This window comes from Castor canadensis, chromosome 10 (assembly GCF_047511655.1).
Source record: "Castor canadensis chromosome 10, mCasCan1.hap1v2, whole genome shotgun sequence".
NCBI classification, from domain to species: Eukaryota; Metazoa; Chordata; class Mammalia; order Rodentia; family Castoridae; genus Castor; species Castor canadensis.
Genome location: NC_133395.1, coordinates 73,805,988 through 73,828,817, shown reverse-complemented (window position 1 = coordinate 73,828,817; position 22,830 = coordinate 73,805,988). Strand labels below are relative to the sequence as shown.

Sequence of the window (22,830 nt, the reverse complement as noted above, 5' to 3'; positions counted from 1 at the left end):
AAATTTCTGAGTAGAAATTTTCTATTTATTTGATGCCCGGTGGGAAGCAATTGATCTTTGTATATTTGTACAACTACCTTCCTATCTCTGATGGATCTTTTTAGTAGATTCTCTTCTATTTTCTAAGTGGATAATCTTATTACCTGAAAATATTTCCCTTAGGTGTGAATCCTGAATCTACCAGTTTTTAGCTGGAGTGTTTATACTACTTAGCTTGTTTCTCCATCTGTAAAATGGGCTTAGAAATACTTTGTATTACTGCTGTGAAAAGTAAATGTGATAAAGTAGATAAAACTCTTAAGTCGGTGTTTAGCAACAAGTCAAATATAAATAAGCCAGTTTTAGAATTTCTGTATGCTGTCAGGCATGGTGGTGAAGGCCTGTAATCCCAGTACTTGAGAGGCTGAGGCAAGACAATACTAAGTTCAAAGTCAAGCTGGTCTACAGCATAGTGAGACTGTGTTTCGAAGAAAAAAGAAATTTATATGCTAATCTTAGACATTGTGATATGGGTCCTGTACTTACATTAAGTTTAAGTTGGATCTTCATGAGAAATTTGTATCCCAACCAATTTTTACTGTTAGGCAGGAAAACACATTTTTCTATATTATTAAGAATATTCTTAGTAAAATAATTCTGATGATTTTTCAGTTGATGGGCTTTACAATATAAATTCTTATAATCTTCAAATTATGTCACTAGTTGCATGTTTTTCTCGTTTTATTAAATTATTCAGAATTCCTAGATAAAATTGTTAAATAATATCAGTTTCTCATTTTATTGAGAGTATCTGTAGTATTGTCATTTTTTTCTTCCACTTGAGTCACAGCCCCAGCCCTTTTTGCTTTGGTTTGTTTTTCAGGTAGGATCTTCAGCTTTTTCCCAGACTACTGCCTCCAGTCCTTCTGCCTCCACCTCCTGAGTGGCTGGGATTTCAAGCATGCCCCACTATGCCCAGCCCTTCACTGTGGTGTTGGCTTTGGTTATACTTTTTATCACACTAATGAGTTATTCTTCTAATCCTAGCAAGCTATAATTTTTGATCAGGAAGCAATTTAGAATTTCATTAAGCATATATAAAAATGATCCTGTTTTTCCCACCTTTTGAAGATTAATTATAACAGGCTGAAGTAATTAATTATTAACCAGTATTCTGACATTGAGCTTTCTTTCATTGCTGGAATAAAGCTTACTTGCTTATAGTTCTCTGTATATTTGATTTACTAATACTGTATTCAGGATCTCTGCATCTATACCTATAAGTAACGTGAGACTGAAGGTTTTTGCTTTGCTTATTTATGGCCATGTGTTTTTCTGTTCTTTGTATCAAAGATATTTGTGTTTTAGTAAATGAATTGGGAATCTTTCTATCATTTTCTGTTCTCTACAATGACTTGAAAAATATAAAATGTATATTTTTAACATTTGCTTATAATAACTTGACACTAGTGGCTTTAGGGTTTTAAAATTTTTTAATTTTTAATGATTGCTGTAGTTTCTTACAAATTGCAGGTATATTGAGACATTAGAGTCTGTCTTGACTTACTTTGCTAATAGCTTGCTGTGTGTCTGTTTCTGCTAGGCATAGTGGTGCAAGCCTGTAATCCCAGGAGGCTGAAGCCAGTTTGGGCTACATAATGAGACCCTGTCTTAGAAAAACAAAAACAAGGCCTGGTGTGGTGGTGCACACCTATAATACTAGCTACTTGGGAGGCAGAGATCAGGAGGGTTGTGGTTCTCGGCCAGCCCAGGCAAACAACTCACCAGACCCCATCTCAACCAGTTGCTGGGCACAGTGATATGGGCCTGCCATTGCACCTATGCAGGAGGCACAAATAGAAGGGTTTTGCTCCAGGATGGCCCAAGCATAAAGCAAGACCCTATCTCAAAAATAACCAACACAGCCAGGATTGGTGGCTCTTGCCTGTAATCTTAGCTACTCAAGAAGCAGAGATCAGGAGGATTGTAGTTCAAAGCCTGCAAATAGTTTGAGAGACTCTATCTTGAAAATACCTAGCACAAAAGAGGGCTGGTGGAGTGGCTCTAGTGATAGAGTGCCTGCCTCCCTGGCAAGATTGAGGTTCTGAATTGAACCCCTAGTACCACCAAAAAGAAAAAAAACCAAATTGTCTATTTCTTACAAATTTTCAAATTTACTAGCTTAGAATGTTTATATTATTTTTCATCTATGTCTGTGTTTACATTTCCTTTTGTATTCTTAATGTAATTTGCACATTCTCGCAGATTTACTCTTATCTTTGGCACAAGTTTTGATCTAAAGAGCCAACTGTTAAGTTCACCATTTCTGTGGTTTTCAGATTCATTAACTTCTAATTTTATGTCTTTTAAACCTTTCCTTCTCTATTTTCTTTAGATTTATATTATTTCTCTGTCATCTTAAATCTTATGCTTAATTCACTTATTTTGATTTATTACAATTAACAATAGAAATCTGTTTAAACATTTTGCACATGCAAAACTGGAGGGCATTGCCCAAACCATATAATTCAAATCTCTTGTGTTCAGTCTGAGAGCCAAGGGGGTGAGGCCGGCTTCACAGTGTGCTAGGTGCAGAGCCAAAATAAGGATCCAGTCATTTTCCCAGTGTTCCTCTTTCCCACTCCACTTGGCTTCTTACCCAAAAAAGACATGAGAATGAAGGAAAGGGGACCATTTCTAGTGAGATGTGACTGGTTTACCATCGCAAGCTTAGGACCTCTCCAAGGGGAATGGCCAGGGCATCAAGTAGCCAGCTAAGAGTCTGAACGGACTGGTCTTTTTTCCCCTTCCTCTGGGACAGAGGTTAGTTTGTGTTGACACAAGATGAACAAATAAACCTTCTGTCCATTCAGGTAGGGTTCAGGGCACTGTCTTAAAGGAACCACATCAGGGTTCCTTCAACTACCTGGCTCTAAGCCAGATTCCTGGGTGAGTGAGCTTACTCTGCCCACTTGGGTTCCAGCGGAGACCACACCTCTCCATTGGGCATCATTGTTCCATGTGATCTGACTGCACATTTATTTAGAGCTACCCTGGAGAAGACTGGCCACCTCCAGCGGTTTCTCTGAGCAGGGACAAGGGAGCAGGAAAGCACAAACTGAGCAAATTGGCAAACAACCTGGCTGCCTGTGCTCCCTCTGGCTTCTCCTTTCTTGCCCTGGCTTGCACGAGCAAAAAGGTGGAGGGGGCAGAGGAAACAAAGGAACAATGCAGACAGGGATTACAGGGATGGTCTTCTTCCTTTTTACATGGAAAGAGTTGTTATAAATAATGAATTTCATTTAACGTTAGGTACTGATGATCTTTTAAAAAATTGAAGGTATAAAAAGCTGGGCAGATGTGTACACAAGTGTACTAAAAGTACATGCATACATAGACTTTTCACGTGTGCGCACACACATAAAGTGAGGAATGTTTTGTATGTGGAAAATTTCATTCCTTTAATGGTCCTCTTAGTCTGGGCTTTCTATGGAATTGTTTCTCTCTCTCTCTCTCTCTCTCTCTCTCTCTCTCTCTCTCTCTCTCTCTCTCCCCCCCCCCTTCTTTTTCTTTTTACATATTTATCTGTTTATTTTTGTGATGCTGCAAATCAAATCCAGGGCCTTGCAAATGCTCCACCATTGAGCAACATCCTGTCCTTCAATATATGTTTATTGATTTTTAAATTTTAGTTTGTTGTTGTTTGACAATTTGTTTTGCATTGCATGAAGATAATGGTCTTAGTCTTGTTACCTGTAAAATTCAGTGCACCCCCTGCAGATTCAGAGTTAACTGTTGTTTATTAAGGCTCCCCTCTGTTCCAAGCCCTGTACCCAAGGACTTCTACAAGAATTATTTTGTTTACTTCCCCACAACCACTTCCTGTGTTGTCATTCTTACTTTAATGATGAAGACAAGACACTCAGAGACTTTAAAGTACTTACGGTAGATCACATGGTAATGAATGTGAGAATTTGGAATCAAACCCAGATCTTCTGATTTCAAGTTTAGTGTTCTTTCATCTTCCTTTCAGACCAATGAGATTGCATGCTGGATGGTAGATTCCTTAATATCTAGGATAATGTCTTGTTTACCTGCATGCACTGTATTCTCAGATGTTTCTCAGGAAATTATGTCCATTGCAGCTTATTATCTTTTATTAATATTTATTTTTATCAAAGTGTTGCATAAAGTGTTCTTTGAGAGGTCAGATAACATCACTGGAAGAACCGTAAAGACTCACCATTCCTGGACCCACCCTATATAATGAGTTTTTGTTCTGGGATTATTCTATGCAGTTTGATTTAGAATCTGAAAGAAGAAAAAGAAATTTATTTAATAAATACTGTGACCCAGGTATTGTGAACTATAATTTCTGCCTGTTACATCATTCAGTCTAACTCAGAACAACTTTTAGGTCCCTCAATGACCTTTTGTGGGATTCCAGCCCCTGGACTATTTCTACCTCCCCAGACTGACTGTAGTACTAAAAGAAACAGAAACACACTATGAAGTGTCACAACACTGTTAACAGGTGTCTTATAAACCATGTGGAAATCCATCTGCTTTTCAGTTCTTCCTTCTAGTTATATCATAAATTGATGGGTTACTAATTAGATAACATTTTTAGTAGAAGCAAGTCTGTGTCTAGTAGTTTTTTATAAAATCCTACTCTTCCTCCTGAAAAACTGATATATCTCTTATAGCTGTATTTTAATGTTCTGCAGCTTTTACATTTTGAGTTTTGTAGCTGCTTAGGTGGTATGTAAGTAGTCCATAATTATAAGTAAGTGTTCATAATTGACCTTCAAAATACTGCATTTCATGCTGTCTGCAGCATGGCACGTAGTTGGCATGCAGTCGTCACGGTCTGCTGCATTTGTGAGATTCGGCACAAACACGGGGTCCTTTGTTGGCACAATCATGGTCACCAATTTTTTGCTTATAGTTACTTCTCCATTTAAACTGCCCTCTAAACACATATGGAAATTTGATTTCTCTCTCCCCTCCACCTCTCCTTATTCAAGGTATTCCCTGGCTATCCTGTACTGTAACCAGTTAATCTAGGATCGCTGCATAATTCTTTCATTTCTACTTCTCATCCCTGGACTGATACATAGAAAACCACAAGAAATGTTTGCTGCATTAGATGGGATAGAATGGTAGTGATGCTGCTGGAGAGTCCATTTGTGCATCCATGGGTAGCCCAGTTGTGTGCTGCAGAAGAACAGTGAGGTTCTTGGGGGCATTCACTGGCAGGCAGCAGAGCACAGCTCCCACAAGCTCATCTGCAGGCCCCCTTCCTCTTGATGCAGCTCAGGCCTCCTCCTTTTTTCCTGCCTCTTCCCTTGGAATGGGGCTTTTGTCATTGTCAGAAGCTACTGTCATCATCTAGAATCTAGGAATGTCCGTGAAATGGAACTGCTACAAGAGAAAAATTTGTTCTCATTTTTTTCTTACACTTACTCATTTTGAAACATAACCAAAGCCATTGTCAAGAGTCATATTTGAATCATTTGTGAATCAAGAAAATCAACCTTACAAGGTTAGACTCAAATGTTCTAGCCTTATCCTCCCTATCAGCCTTTTACCTAAATGTTTCAGTTGTTCTTGAGCTCTTATTTCTTTTTCTAACTACCTTTTTTTCTGCTGATGTCAAGTAGTTAGGTACTTATGTTTGTTTAAGTTTATGAAAATATAACTCCTAAAGACTCAAATTATTTTTAGAACTTGACAGGACTCGGAAGGCACAGTTCTCCTTGTACCCACCCTGTTCCCTGAGTGTGCACCCACAAGTCAGGAAGATGCACCTCTAGTTCCACAGTCCAGCAAACATTTACTGAGCACCTCCTGAATGCCAATCACTCTGTTGGACACTGGGGATACAAGGATGAGGAAGAAATGAGTTACATCTCAGCAAGGGAGACTGATAATGCAAGCAGATAATTATAAGACCTTGTATGAAATAAACTCAGTGGTAGATAGTTATCCAGAGTGAGGCATGAACACAAAGGGGTTGGGGAGAGCCAGAAGTGATTTCTTAATGGAGGCTTAGAAATGGGGGGTAAGGGCTATGCAATATAGGTAAGGATCACAGGAAATGAAGGAGCAAATAGGGATTAGCAAGGACTCCAAGAAGAGAAGAGCAGAAATTCAGGCAACCCCTGAGAGCCAGCAGGGTTGCAGAGTGTTTGGGGGATCACCAAATTCAGTGAGTTGCTGAAGAGATGATAAAAAATGAGTGTAAAGAGATGAACGAGGCCGGCAGAGTGACTCAAATGGTAGAGTGCCTGCCTACCAAGCATGAGGCCCTGAGTTCAAACCCCCGTACCACCAAAAAAAAAAAGAAAGAAGTGAACTAACTATAGGTCATGGAGGGAACACCTGGCCATACCAAGGAATGGAAATGGAGCTAACCTTGCGTGTCCACCTGTACAAAGCCATTAATACAATTTGGGCTGCCATTTGCCTTTTGATGGAGCTACTTGTCGCCAACATTTAGGATTTGCCTGAAAACAGAACCCTAGAGGCAGAAAGAGAGCTGGTGAAGGGCAGTGGAGACTTGCCTTAGGACAAGGGTAGTAGGAGCAGAGAAAGCAGTGAACTCAAAGAGGTATAGTTGGTGTATGTGAAGTAGTAGGTATGTGAAGTGGTGGTGAGAGAAGGGAATTTCAGATGCTTTCCCAAATTAGAAACTTAGGTGACCAAGAAAATATAGTATACTTTGTAACTTAGAGATCATAATGATTTCAGTTCCAGATCTGTTGAGTTTTGGTGATCCTAGGTATCTAGACAAGAAGGTCCATCAGGTAGTTGGATATCAGAGCCCCAACCTAAAGCATAGATTTGGGGATTATATTCTGTGAAGAACACACAGCTAAAATTTGAGAATGAGAACTCCTGATTAAATTTTATCCACTAATTAACAATGCCTTTGTAAAAATCCAAGGCCATCTAAACACACACACAAATACAGCTATGTGGATGTAGATACATATATTTGTGTGTGTGTACCTTTCCCACCCCTGCTAAGGGTCAATGTTAACTAAAAGTAGTCTGTGAAGCATTGAACCAGAAGAGGCGTTTGCTAGAAATGTAGACAAAACAACATAAACCAAACTTGCTCTAAAAAAAGAATGCTGCATGGAGAAAATTACAGCTCTGAATCCATGTCAAGGAGGAGTTTTGACAGCTACCAAATATGAAAAGAAGAATCAAGTGACTGATTTTTTTGGTCTAGAGAAGAATAGAGAGTGTTCACAGGAAGTCAGAATTCCTGTATCTTCTAGAATTGAGCAAAGATATCTTTACTGTACCCTCTAACTCTTAACAGTATGTGTTTAACGTGTTTGCCCCAGCCATGGTTGTTTTCCCCAGTATAGAGTATAAAGTTAAAGTTACTGTTAAAAGCTAAAGTTACAGTTAAAGTGTAAAGTATAGATATATACCTTCATTAAAGTCATTTTGATGTTTTGAAGTGGAAATTAAGCCCTAGAGAAAAAAAGTTACCTGGCTAGCACAGTGACTTATGCTTATAATCCCAGCTACTCAGGAGGCAGAAAGCCCAGTTACTCAGTGTCATGGTCTGAGGCCAGCCCAGGCAAGAAATTAGTAAGAGCCTATAAAAAACCAATAAGCCAGGAGTGGTGGTATTCCCCTGTAACACCAGCTATGAGGGAAACATAGGTAGGAAGATCATGTCTGAGACCAGGGTTAGACAAAAAGCAAGACCCTACCTGAAAAATGACTAAAGCAAAAAGATCTGTTGGTGTTGGTCAAGTGGTAGAAAGCCTGTCCAGCAAGTGTGAGACCTGAGTTAAAACCCCAGAGTTTCCTATGTGTATCTGGAAGTGTATGTTGGGGGGGGGGGCGGGATATTACCCTCCAAAATTGTAAGGAACTCATATTAAATATGACATATCTATATATTACTTTTCAAGCAATGCAAAGAACTATCGGATTAAGTGATATAAAGAGTTTAATTTCTCATGCTTTTCCTAGAATGGCCAAAGAATAAACTTTTCTAACCGTTGGTAAACATTACATTTTAGTTTCAAGTCTGAATTACATTGAGAATTCTATCTTAATTTTTCCAAAATTCTTACATTTTCTAAAATTTCTAAATGTCTAGTGCCCATAAACTTCTGAAGACTTATCTCTCAATTTAGAACAGAGAATTTAGAAAAACCACAGTTTAATACCTGGCCTTTCAGGTAAATAGTAAGTAGGAAAAAAAAATGACAAAAATAAAGAGATGCAAAAGCTCAAGCTAAGGTACTCTTTTGAGAATATGAGAAGAATTATTGTGGAAAAATGGAAAACCACAAAATAGTCTTTATTAAATTGCTAGCTTCTATTTCTCTGTAAAGACCAAAGTAAAACCACAGGCAATTGTTAATGGAAAAAAACTGACCTCCCTAATAGGATAGCATTTCATAGAGGCTGCACGACAGCTGATCCTTTGTGGAGAAACTTGTTCAACAACAAGAATAATACAGGTTTGTGTATAACAGGGTGATTACTGATTTAGTGAGAACATTGTTGACTTTTAGTTATTTTCTGTCTACATTGAGGGCAAATAATATTTTGCCCTCAATTATAAATTATATTTTGACTTCATTTGACCACTTGCAGTGGTGGATGTATGATAGCAAAGTGAAAATTTATTTATTTACCTATATAAGTTATAATTATAAAGACAGTTTAGGGGCCAAGAGACATGGCTTAATTAGTAGAGTGCCTGCCTGTCAAGTGTGAAGCCCTGAGTTCAAACCCTGGTACTACAAAACAAACAAATAAAATAGAGCTCATTTGGTTGCATGGGACTCCTGAACCTCATCTAAATTATTTGAGAATACTTTTGTTTACCTTCTTGAGCACAGGTAAGAATGACTGGCTATGTGTTGGTTACATAGCATGATCTTATTTGTAGAGAGAAGGCACTAGGAGAGCAGAATCCAGGAATTTAAGGCACATCCTTGTTTTGGTTTCTCCTCCAAAGTCCCATTGGCCATTACCAAAATGGCTTTGTGTTGAAGAAGCACTTTCCAAACTGTTTTGCAGAACATAGGGCTGACAGATACAGTTGCTACATAGACAAAGAAAAGGGGAAAGGTTTGTTTAGACAAAGTGAAGCAGGCTTGGTTCTAAGATGCATGATTCTAGAGCCCTGGACATGCTTCCTTGCATCTTGAGTTTCCAAGAAATGCGGATGGTTTGCAGAACTTCCCACACGTTTTCCACCCAGGCATATCTGTCGCTTGAGACTGGACATTCACAGATTTTAAAAATGATGTTTAAAAAATGGTGGGTTAAGACACTGATTCCAGTGTCTTTCTGTGAAAAGCCTTTCTATGTAGCTCCAGATAGGGGGTAAACCAGAGACCCCCCCAACAGGTACACTGTTTTAAAACACCTAAAAGCCAACATTTACAAGTCAGGATATTTCATCATAAAAAATCCAGGTTATGAGCTTCTGTTGAAAAATGGGAGGATGAGGCCAATCTTTGTTCTTCCAGGACACATTCCATCAGGTCTTCGGAGCCACTACTCCTTTCAGGGAGATATGTTTATCCCATTTTCATAGTGTCTCCCACTGCCTATTTCCTTATACCTCAACATAGTTTTTACTGAATTACTAGTCAAACTTCTATGTCTCTATAAAGACCAAAGGAAAGCCATTGCAATCATTGATGGGGGAAAAACAAAAAACCCTCACTTTCCTAGTAGGATAGCATTTCATAAGGACTGTGAAACAGCTGATCCTTTGTGGAGAAACTTGTTCACCACAACAACGGCCCCACTCATTTATCTCACCTGGGTGGCTCTGAGCCTCTTACTCCAGGGCTCCTCCCAGCCCTGTGACTCCCTTTACAGGAATGAATTCAGTCAGCTGAGAACAGGCCCTGAGGTTGGACCTGGCTGGTGGTGGGGTACAGGACAAAGCCTAGAGTATGAAATCAAATATGACAAAATGATAATGGTAGTTTTCTGAGGTTACATGATTTTTTTCTGCTTCCCTTTATTTACTTTTGTATGTGTCTGTGTGTATGCACTTTCCAAATATTCTGAAAAAAATGTATTTCTTTTCTAGTCAAAAGAAAGAAATCTTTTAAAGCAGCTAAAAAACCTGAAATAGAATTTTGGGAGATTTAAGTACATTGAAAATGTCTATCTCCCTTTAAATAATTATTTTTAATAGTATTAATAAAATCAGTGAAGTATGAATTTGATACAAAGAAACCAAAATAAATCTTCTTCAAGAGTTATCTTTAAATCTTAGCTATTTGTCATAAATTAATAATATAAGTTTATGGTTGGTTTGGCATATATTAAATTTAGCTTTTGTTATTTGCGCCTTCTCTAGCTTCTCAAATATGATATCAAATAAGCCACCTTTCAATCTAGAAAAATAAAAACAATAAATAGCTGAAATAATGACAGCTGGGAGAATTGAGAATTAAGGTCCACCTTCTTAGTAAAGTTAGTTCCTAGTTTTTTTGTTTTGTTTTTGGCAGTACTGGGGTCTGCACTCAGGGCCTCATGCTTGCTGGGCAGGTATTCTGCCATTTGAGCCACCTCCAGATTAGTTTCTAGTTTTGATTCTAGCGAGGACTTAGCAGTGAGCAAACCAACATGGCACCCTCTAGCATCTTGTATAACATTTAGGCGTGTTTGGAATCTGAGCTGGAATTTAATTCCTGGTTAGAGGTTAGAAAATGTAGCACTTTTTCAACACTTGAGGGTAGAAAGGAATTTTCCTTTCTGGAAGGACACCTTTTGAAATTCCTCATTTGTTTCTGCTGCTTTCCCTCGCTGTAGTAAATGAGGGTGGGGGTCAAAGGAGATGCTTTGTGCGTAAGAATAAAGAACATGGGAGAAGGAAGACAGAAACAAAAGAAAAAGACCTGCAAGTAGTTGGGAATCCCAAAACAAGAGAGGAAAATTGTGTCTTACAGATTTTGAAATTAAAGGAATAGGCTTTGTTGAAATTAGTTACTTGATGCAGTTTCTTAGCTCCTCTGTGCAATGGGTGTAAGGTTTTTCATCTGACTACCTGAAATTGCACAGAATAGAGCTAGCATGATATATAAAATGACTTAGACATTTCAAATATTTGTCATTAAATATGTGATGTGCCATAGTTGGTAACTGTGGCAGATATTCTTGCTGTACTTAAAACTGGAGGGTTCAGCCAGGCACTGAAGCTCACACCTGTAACCCTAGCTACACAGGAGGCAGAGATCAGGAGGATCACGGTTTGAAGCCACCCAGGGCAAATACTTCACAAGACCCTATCTTGAAAAAACCCATCACCAAGAAGGGCTCATTTGTTCTTTATGTGATGTTTATGAGAAGTAATTTGGGGCAAACTGCCTGTCCCATTAAATGTGTTACTTGAAATGTCAATGGAGACATTCTTTCAGCTATGCTTGTATAAATTAAAATCTAAAGACATAATTCAGGGTAAGAAAATCCTTGTCTTAAAATAGAAAAGATTTACATGACTCTATAGGACATGTATTATTTTCCCCCTCATTCTTGTTTTGCATGTTGGAATCAAAAGAATACATTTTCACCTTTATGTATAAAATTTATTAATGGGTGTTCAGAACATTTCTGTTCCCTGTTCAGATGCACCCAGGAAAAGGCATAGCATTGCCTCTAGAAAAAAATTTTTATTGAGGTACAATTGATATATAACGAACTGTACAAATTTAAAGTATATAATTTTATTAATCTTGACATAAATGTACACCCACGTATCCATACCCCCCACCCCCAACATTCCTCCCAGTTCCTTGGTGATTCCACCCTCCTATCCTTCCACCCTGATTGCCAAGCAACCACTAATCTATTTGTTGACACTGTGGATGAGTTTACATTTTCTAGAATTATATATAAATGGAATCACTTGTGTGCATGCTTTTCGGTCTAGATTCTTTTAGTCAGCATGATTGTTTGCGACTCACCCATGCTATAGCATCTCTTTTATTGAAAAATAATGCTTTGTAGTACAGATCCTTTCAATTGTTTATGGACATTTTGTTTCCGGTAGTTGGCTAAGTAAAACTGTTATTAATGTAACTTGCAAGTCCTTATATGAATGTATTTCATCATTTCTCCTGATTAAGTGCCTAAGAGAGGTACGGCTGCATCATTATAGTAGGAGTACTTTGAAATTTTTCAGAAACTGTCAGAGTTTTTTCTAAAATTGTTTCACCTTTTCACGTTCGCACCAACAGTGTATGAACGCCAGTTTCTCCGGGTACGCCCTCCGCTCAGTGTGGGCAGTCTCTTAACTTAAGCCATTCTAACTGGTGGACAGTGACTTGTCGCTGTGGTTTTCATTTCTGTTTCTTTAGTGACTGACTAATGGTGCTGTGCACATTCTCATGTACTTATTTGCCTTCTATTTGCTGAAATGTTTGGTCATTTGGTTTGTCTGTTTTACAATTGTATTGTGTGTTCTCTTTTTACTAAGTGTTGAGGTTTGGGCACCTATTCTTGATACAAGCTCTTTACTGAACAATGCCCTAATAAATAGTTTCTCCCAGCCTGTGACCTGTCTTTTCACTTTCTTTATGGTGTCTTTCAAGGAGAAGATTTTAATTTTGATAAATTTCAGTTTATTAGTTTGTTTATGGAGTGGGGGGTTTTGCTTACATTTTGTTCTAGAAAATTTATACAGTGTATGTTTAGGTCTATGTTACATTTTGAGTTAGTTTTTACATGCAGTGTGTTTTTTTTTTTTTTTGGTGTGTGGATGTTCTATCACTATTTGTTGAAAAGACTGTCCTTTCTCTGCTAAATTGCCTTTGTATTTTGTCAAAAATACACTCATTGATGGGTTCACTCATTGATGGGTTCATTTCTGGACTCTATTCTGTCCTACTGTCCTTTTAGTCTATAGCCATGTCATTACCAAATTGTCTTTATTGTAGCTTTATGTCAAGTCTTGAAATGGGTACTATTAACTCTCCAGTGCTTTTCTTTCTCAAAGTTGTTCTGATTGTTCTTGATCTCCTCCATTTCCTTTTGTGTTTTGCTGCCAGTTTGTTAGTTTCTATTTTTTTTGAACAAAGCTTGCTAAGATTTTAATTGGGATTGTGTTTACATAATAATTTGGAAAGAATTGATAATAATACTGCATTTTCTGATGCTCTATTTAAGTTTTATTTAATTCCTCATAGTAATGTTATATTTACATGTCTCTTACCTCTTTGGTCATATTTCTCCAGAAATATTTGACATTTATGGTATTGGTATTTTATTTTCTAGCTTTTTATTGTTAATATGAAAATATAAGTGATTATTGTGGATTTGCCTTATGTTCTGCAGGTTTCTTAACTCAATTTTTGTAACTTTTTTTTATAGATTTCAACAAATTTTCTACATAGACAATCATTTTATCTACAGGCATTTTCACCTGTCCCTTCCAATTTAGATACCTCTTTTTTTTTTCTTTTTCTTGTCCAATAGCTATGGATGGGACTTCCAGTACAGTCTTAAGTAGAAGTGGAAGAGAAGACATCCTTGCCTTGTTCCTGATCTTAGGGGAAAGCATTCAGTCTTTCATACTCTGTATGATGTCATCCTCAGGTTTTTTGTAGATGTTGTTCATTAAGTTGAAGATGTTTCTTTCTGGTTTTTGTCAAGTATCTTTATCACTGTAGAGGAGCGAATATAGTAATCTTAAACTTGCAGAGGCCACTATGGGAAGGGGACCAGAAAGTATCTAAGAGGTCTGGTAGAGATGAATCAATGTGGGTTGTAATACATATATGCATGGAAGCAACACTAGGAATCTCTCTGTGTAGCTGTCTTTATCTCAAACTAGCAAAAATACTATGTCTTTCTTATTATCTTTTATATTTTCTCTTCAACAAAATCAGAGAACAGGAGGGCAGAACAGGTTCTGCCCAGAGGCAAGGGAGGGGGAAGGTGGCCCAAACAATGTGAGTAAATGTGAAAATGCTAAAAAAAAAAAAAATCTTTAAAAAAAGGTATTTTTATCAGAAATACCACCCTATAATCAGATGAAGCTTATAAAAGTGGTATTATAGTGATAAAGTTTCCATGTAGTATCTTTCTAGCATATTAAATGGTACCTTTGAGCATTTATATATTTTAATTTCATATTATTTACTATGTATTTTGTATATATATAAAACAACTTTCATCTAAGGATATCAGCCATTACTTAATTGACTCAAATAAGGTATTGATGAAAGATAAAATTTACTTCCTCTCTCTAGGTCAGTAAATTAAGTCACCAGAACATTTAATAGCTTGATCTTAGCAAACAAGTATTTGTTTGTTTTTTTATTCAGATCCAAAATTTATAAATTTAGACTTCTAGGTAAAGGAAACTTTTCTGAACAAGAATATATATTGAAAATGTAAGCTAATGGTACCAAGATTAAGGTCCTCTAATGCACGTCAGAATCAGTTGCAGGTCTAGAATTGGTAAAGTTTCCGTCATAGCAAGGCAGGTGTTGATGCCTGGCAGTTCTGATTGGTCAATTTATAAAAGCAGGAGGAAAAAAGACGGAAATAAAAATTAAAGGAAGTATATTCCATTAAGAGATTCATGCTGTTTATAGCAGCCATATGATTCTCTAGAATGCTCAGCACATCAGAGATATTCTGCCCATTCTTTCTTTTTTTTCTTTTTTTGGCATGAAGTGAAAGTACATTATATGCATGTATGAAAACCCCTTGCTCTATACAAAAAAATATACCCTAATTAAAAAAGTAAAGCCATAAAGTCTCCAATAAGGAAACAGTACTAAGTAGTGTTGTGGCTAGGCTTTGTTACCCATTCTTGGATAAAAAAAAAAAAAAAGGTAATATTCTAAGAAAAGCTCTACCCAATTTTCACCAGCATTTTTAAGCAGAAGATAGGCTAGCCAGGGGTAATTTGCTAAGGTATGAAGGAGCTAGATGCCATGTCAAAGGTACAATGCTAAGCCTAGAGGTAGCTAGACCTGTTGGGAGTCTCAAGCAATAGCTCAGGAAAGAGATAGTGGATACTCCTGCTGGTCAGTGACAGGAGGGTAGAGGACACAAACCAACATATGTTTGAAAGGCAAATATGGTCTGACTTAGGTCACTGGGTAAATGGTGAAACCATTTTAGTAGTCAGAAATCCAGAAACTCAGGAGTTGCTGTTCTGGGAGCACCAGTTATGAACACTCTGCACTTCCACCAGGAAATAGTCAGGATGCACTCCCAGGGAGAGGTCTGGAGCACTGTGGAGACACATGGGCAGGGCTTGGACTTAGCTGTTATCAATGTGCAGACAAACGTGGAAATCACTGATTAAATGACAAATGATGATGGGGCCACTAGTGCTTCAACCATTTCAGCTACATAGTCACCAACCTGGCTATATCTATCTATCTATCTGTCTATCTGTCTATCTATCTATCCATCTATCTATCTATCCATCCACACATACAAACACACACACACAGACACACATCTCTCTCTCTCTCTCTCTCTCTCTAGAGAGAGAGAGATTTGTTTATATTATACCCTCTCACCAAAGGGATCTACACAAGCCAAAAAATGTGCCCTTAAGCCTTGTCTTAGTTTGTGAAAAGGCCAGGCAGTTATTGGCATTTTGCTGAGACTTGCAAAATTGAACAAGGAAGAATGCAAGCAAATGAAGTGAATTGCAAGCGGGTAAGAACTGGCTCTGAAGCTTTACCAAAAAAAAAGTACAGTCTGCATGGCATTATAAACTTGTGTAACTGTCTGCTTCAGCAAATCCCTGTATCACAGGTTCTAGAATAAATAAAGATGGTTCAGGAGAAAGGTTAGTGACTAGAGCCAGATTTTTTTTTAAATGTCTTTTTATAGTTCATTGGGAATTACCAACTAGTTTTAAGAGGTTGGAGCCAGTTTTTAAGTACAGACTTTTTAAAAGTAGTTATCTTCCAGATGTCTAATTTATACTGTTGTTAAATATCTATATTAATATATATTATATATGTAGTAACAGCACTGATGGTTTTCTTTCAGTCTCTACACACTCACACACACATTCACACACACACTCACACAGACACATTCACACACTCACACACGCTCACACACACATTCACACATTCTCTGGTATTGCTCAATCTTGTTTTTCCAATGTCTGTATTTTACATAATATAAGACTCCATTGTAGATGTGGAATTGCTACACAGTCATCCCTCAGAGGATTGGTTCTAGGACCCTTCACAGATACCAAAATCCACAGATGCTGAAGTTCCTTATGTAAAATGGTACAGTATTGCACCATGTGCTCCCATGTGCATTAAATCAATTTTGGATGACTTATGATACCTAGTGCAATGTAAATGCTATGTAAATATTTGTTTTCTATGTCTGTATCTAGTATATCTATACATAGAGAATAATGACAAGAAAAAAGTCTGTACGTGTTTAGTACTGTGATGCAGTTAAAAATATTTCCAATTCACAGTTGGTTGAATCTGCAGATAAGGAATGCAGAGGGATGGGGGACAAGTGGACTTGGCACTCTGCAGACTTTCTGTGCTATGTGTCTTTGCACAGGGTTCCCTCATCTGCCTTATGAACTCCTCCTCCAAGAACCCTTCCCTTCCCATCAGAAAATGTTGACCAAGTCACTCGTGGTGTCACCTTTGCACAGCATGGCCACTCTATTGCAATAACTTGTTTATTATAGGTCTGCTTTCTTCCTACTTATTCTTAAGAGCAGAGACCGTAGATTTTGCATGGCACCAAACATATAGTAGGTGGTTAATAAACGGGTTTGCCAAAAGAGAGGAAGGGAGAAAAAATACACTTTTAAAGAGCCCCTGAAGAATGTGCTCAAAAGGGAACTGAAACAGATGGGGGAAAGACACAAGAGTTGAGATTGTCACAGAAGCCCAAAGGAGCAGAGAATTTTAACAGTAGTTTAACATCTAGCCATTGCTGTTAGTTGCTATGAGAGCCAGCGAGGTAAGTACTGAACATCTTCATTGTATTTTTAGGAACTGAGGAAAGATGTCCTTGGCCATAAACACTGTGGTTAATATTGTAGGCATTGTTACCCACACCAAGCAAAGTTGTGCTGGCAACACAAGGTGGAAGCTGACGACATTTTGGAGAGAGAGATCAGTGGAGCTGCCTGACCCGTAATAGTCATTATGCTGACATTTTATACTATTATTTTTTTCCTCATGATAAACCCATTGAATAATAGCCCCTCTCACTTTGAAAATTGAAAAAAGATTTCAAAAAAAAGAAAAAAATAGAAATACTGCAGATGTCCATTACAGCAGGATCAGACTGAGCTTCAGAAGTTAAAAGGCATCCGATGGAATAGCTCAAGTGTAGAGCTCCTGCCTAGCAGTGTGAAGCCTGAGTTTAAATCCTAGTAACACTAAAAAATTTAAAAAAAAAATTGAAGTTAATAGACCTAAAGCCTTCATGGTGGATCATTTCTGGGAAGGTGATGATGAAAAAGTTATAGCAATTTCAATACTGCAGCTTTCTCACAAAAAGCAAAATAACTCAGGAATACTATTTAAAAGCTATGAAAATTCACAAAGCATTCATGGATACAAACTGAGGAAATGTCTTCCTGATAACTATTTGAACATTGTAAGTGAAAGAAGATAACGCATTATTTTCAGAAAGAATAAAATGTTCATGGGATGGTCACATCATTTAATATAAAATATATAACTTCTTGAAGGATAGAAATTAGGGTAACTCAAAAGATTGATTTAATAGATTTATAGGAGAATAGAGACCTTTATAATCATTTACTATAATAAAAAGTACCCAAATATGTATTTATAATTACTTAATTATAGGAATTAAGATTCCTCTTGGCTTCAAGCCCAATATGTTCTTTTGGCTTCATGGGGGGAGAAAAGTGAAATTTCACTTTTGGCTATTATTGTAAAGTGGGAAGGTAGGCTGAATATTACAATCAAGAATACACTCATTTAGACCAAACCAAGTTCAATTTGCTGTGGTTGACTGATATTTATGTTGCAGCCAATTGAAATATTTTGAAAGGATGGTTTCCTTTTACTTTTTTCATGTTCACTGATTTAATACTATTTTTTGAATAAATAAAAAATCTTTTGCTTACATTGCCCTAAAAATCTAATAATAGCAAATTCAAATTGTCTTCACTTTTCCCCCTCAAGAAAATGTGTTGACTGTGCTAGATTCCTATAAGGGGGAATTAATTGGGTGGGAGAGGGTTGAATTGGGTAAAGCAGGAACCCCTTATTACCTCTGTTACGTCATTTAATTTTTAGAGTTTGAGGGCACTTGGGATACCTCCAAAATAAGGTAAAATTTTTGTTAATACTCTAATAATTTACATGTCAGGAAAATACAATGCTTTTGTCTAAAATGTATTTTAATATGGAAAACCTCAACATGGAGATTTTACTGTTAAAATAATTACATTCTGACAAAAACCTGAAATAATCTGAATTTTCCTGTTTTTCTCACCTTCATCCTAGAACCCTCTGAGAGTTGGGTTACTCCTAGCAGGGCTACTTTGGTGAGTCTGGTCTCATCTCAGTCCTGATGTTACTACAGTAAAAATTTGCTTAAAACTGAGAACTAGAAACAGAGGTGTGGCTCAAGTGATGGAGGTCCTGCCTAGCAAGCACAAGACCCTGAATTCAACCCCAGTGCCACCCCCCAAAAAATGTTTTAGACAATCAGACAGGCTTTCAATTCCTTTTAGATGTCGTCTACCTCTAACAAAGCAGTATGTTGGTGAACAAGTTTAATGAACTTGAACTTATAATTTAATGAACTTGTAGTCAGATACAACTTGTGCTCAGGTCTTCTCCTACCAATTCCTGGTTGTTGGACTCTGCATCTCAGTGTGTCCATCTGTAAAACAGGGAGATTAGGAGGCATTTATGAGATAATACATGCCAAGGATTAGCACAGGATCTAGCTAGGGGTAAGAATGCAATAAATGACAGCTATTATTATCATGCGTTCCAGATGCATATATACTTAACTCTGCTTCTAGCCAGCCTCTTCAAGACAAAGGCAAAATTATCTGTGCTCACTATGCAGACAAACCTGATACACACTCTGCGATGTAACCCCTTTTCCTTAGAGACTTTTGTTTCATCCTACGTGAGCTCTTATTTAGCCCTGTGATAATGCTATGAACTGGGAAGGAAGCAGTCACTAAATACTGTGCCTGCTTTTTGCCATATCTCTCCTTGGCACACCAACCTTTTCTGCCCCAAGACTCTGCCTTGCTCTGTATTTGAAAATTAAACACTATTCTTAATGTTTGTGTTATGGGAATTTATTTTTTCTCCTATTAAGACATTCTTTCAAACTTTAAATCCTTTATTTATTATTTCTTTACTAGAAAAAACCCACACATTTTCACTAAAGGAATGGAGATTTAAGCAGTCTCCTTCGTTTTCTATAAGCCACTTGTTTTTTGAAGGTGATACATTTCAGTTTGACAGAGTAGTTGTTAATTTTTCAGAGGGACACAATGTGAGTGATTCTCAGAATTGTTAAAAACTAACTTAATAATAATTGCTAAATTATGACAGCAAGTCTCATCAGGACATACTTGGTGGGGAAGAAAAGATGTTTTTCTCTTCAGAAAATCTGCCATAATTGGAAGACCTGTTACTGAAAGGACATAAAGAGAACAGAGAATAAAACTATTAGTATGGAAGTGTGGCCTTAGTGAGGTAAAGTAAACCAACTCCCAAATTTTATCAAGTAATACAATCTACTAGGCATCCAGAAAACCAAAGTAAACAGTGATTTCTGGACACCCTTCCCCAATCTTTTATAATGTTTGTGTCTACTGATCCCTGGCACTGGGAAGAGAAAAGACAGATCTCATCTTCTTTATCTTCTGACTCACTCCACAGCCAGACAGCACGAGGTGTGTGTGTGTGTGTGTGTGTGTGTGTGTAGGAAGAAACTGCTGATGGACAGCCCTGGGGCATAGTTAGGGAGGATAAATTATAGAGTTATGATTTCTGCCGAAAGGAAAGAATGCAGGACATTGCCACATAAATAGAGCAAGGGGGAAGGGAACAAAGGACAGAAAATTACAAAATCCAGGAGAGTAAGAAAGAAAATGTGTGACCAGGACAATCAGGAAGCTGGTTCTTCTCAGACCACCAACCCAAGTGACCATTTTAGTTGGAAGCTAGCAGGGTCCTCATAAGGGTAACATTTACTTCTTATCTGTTGAGTGGAGGCCATCATTGCATCTGAGGCTAAAGCTTGTTTTCTAGACCTCTGACTCCCCTGGGAGTCAGTGTGAACTTCTAGAGAAGTCATCTGCCAGGTGGAGCACAGGATGGAATGGTGGGTGGGGGCGATCCAGGGTTCCCGGCACTGCTGCCTGGTGACACACACCCACAACCGGTTCCTTCCTGGTCATCACCAGTCATCTCTCATCTCCTTCTTCCAGCCAACTTCTAGTTGGCTGCCTGCCAGATAAAAATAAAGAAGAAAATTTGTTTTGTGTATGTATATGTGATTTGAAACACAAAGATAGGAGGGAAATTTAAAAATGCTTTCTAAAAACTGTTTAAAATCTCTGAAGAGTTTGGGAAATAAGAAGAAATATTAGACCTGTAATTTACATTGGCATTCATTCTTAGTGAGTTGTGTTTGCTTTGTGGCCCTGCAGCAATAAAACAAATTTTGAGTAGCAATCATGACCCCACTTTTGTTGCCATCGCCAAGAGCACAGCCCCTGTGCCATATCTGTTCAGATTCCCCAGTCTTTCTTTAGCACATAATGATTTTTTTTTTGATCCCTCCTCCCCTGTGCTATTAATTGTTAAAGGGAGGAGCTACTTAGTAATTCTACACCTGTTCAAGTCCACGCCCATCAACTTGCTAAACTTCCCAAACAAGTGCAGGGCAAAGCATGAGAACCTCCAGTCTGGGGTGGCGGAGGTGGTGTGGCTGCTGCTGAAGTTGACTTTGGGGAATTTTGTTCAGAGTCTCCAATGAATCTACTACGATGGCAGTTGATGACAGCAATTTATATTCCAGAACGAAGAACAAGCTAAATTCATCTCAAAATGATTATAAATCATCAAGACGGAGCAGCCTGCCACCTGAACTACTCATAGGAAATGACATTAGAGGAAGACTTCAAAGAAACATTAAGAACTTGGAACCTTTTCACCTGAGGCGCCCCAAAAAGAGACCATCCATATTTCCAGGTAGGAATTGTTTAGATTTATGCCTTCTAGTTAAAACATAATGAAACAAAACATAGATTATGTATCATTTATTACAATCAGATGTCAATTTAAAATTAACTTGAGATGCATTTGTAAGTTTTAAGTAACTAAATGATATGCTCTAAGCAAGTTAGAATAGTGCTTCAATTTGAAAGCACCTTATCTTCTTCCTTTTACTTTCTATATTGATCATGACATCTTTAAGGGTCAGTAAATAGACAGGTATTTTATGACTTTTGGCATCCATGGGACAGTGGAACTGCTTTTCTTGTAATCCTGAAGAATTCTGTGTTGCATTTCATTCTCTGGCATATTTTTCTTTATTTTACAAGATAATTGGATTGTTGAGGGAACTTGATGTTTGTGTGCACCAGAAATTAACACCATTAAATACTTCATGCATGCTTCAAATTCCTGTCTTGCATCAGAGCCTAAAACCATTTGCAGTAAAAGGCTCAATTAAACAATGTAGATGGTGAAATGTATTAGAGAACAGGAGACACATGGATCTTGGTCTTGATAAAGGGACTCTGATGTCTTCCTTTGATGTTCTTATGTGGATTATTACAGATGTACAGAACACATGAGACACCTGCCATGGTGAACCCTAACTGTGCTATTGAGGTGATCACTGTAGAGCATGAATTATTTAGACAACTTGATTTCAATACCATTTGCATTGGAATTTCCCGGAAAAAACTGGAAGTGGCCTTTTTGTTGTGGTTGATTGATCAGATGCAGCTGCTGAGGGCTAACTCTGTGACTACAGAAAATGAGAAAATAATTCAGTCAAATGTCATTTTGTAAAAATGATATTGACTGTCCTAGCAGCTGACTCTTTACTGCCTTAGTAAATAGCTAGAAGTTGATGTAGAGATATGGGGCTCCAGGCCACAAATTAAGTTACTTTTTTTTTTTTTTCTCCTGGCAGTGCTGGGTTTTGAACTCAGGGCTTCATGCTTGACTTCAAATCATGGTCCTCCTGATCTCTGCCTCCTGAATTGGTGGGATTATAGATGTGAGCTACCAGCACCCAGCTAAATTGCATTTCTTTAGGAAACTGTTACTTTAATGAATTTCTTCTTAGTTCACTGATGTACTGATGTTACTGTCATGCCAGGAGGGAGGGGGGAGAAAGACATGCCTACAGGGGGCCGGACCTTGTGAGTCCCTGAGTGTGTTGGGGGAGAGTATTTAGGTACCTAAAGGTAAAACAGTCATTCTTGACTAATTTTCTTTGATCTCGCAAGGGTACCAAGTTGTTCAGACCTACCTTGTTTTCCTATAGCCCGTGGCAGGAAGTATTTCTGGTGAGTGGGTTTACAAGCCCTTCTTCTAGAACTTTCTCCCAGGACTGTTAAACACTTGTTTTCCCGCTCCTTCTTTGTTGGTTTAACACTCCTGGATCCGTGTATGTTTAAATTAGTCCTGCTTTGCTCCATCATCAACAGCCCCACCTTCACACTGCACAAAGGCTTCTCGTCCTTCCAAAATGTCTCAGTCCTGGGAGGGCACTCACTCCTGCAGCCACAGTTCCCAGTTTTCCCTCGTTTCAGAAGGTTATCTGACCCTGTTACCTATAGCTGCAAAATTGTGAGAT

The 22,830-nt window shown here is 37.8% G+C and overlaps 1 protein-coding gene across 6 annotated transcripts in view; it reads left to right on the top strand.

The window, feature by feature from the left end:
• The window catches only part of Fry (FRY microtubule binding protein), a 424,076-nt gene that overhangs the window by 74,874 nt on the left and 326,372 nt on the right, over positions 1-22,830 (top strand). For 3 of the 6 annotated variants that reach the window (XM_074043591.1, XM_074043596.1, XM_074043597.1), the window contains exon 1: positions 20,897-21,209. In XM_074043591.1, the coding sequence (XP_073899692.1) occupies positions 21,005-21,209 (205 nt within the window). In that variant the 5' untranslated portion in view covers positions 20,897-21,004. Of the gene's footprint in view, positions 1-20,896; positions 21,210-22,830 lie in introns of those variants that run through there. The other 3 variants (XM_074043590.1, XM_074043589.1, XM_074043595.1) reach the window with 2 other exon arrangements.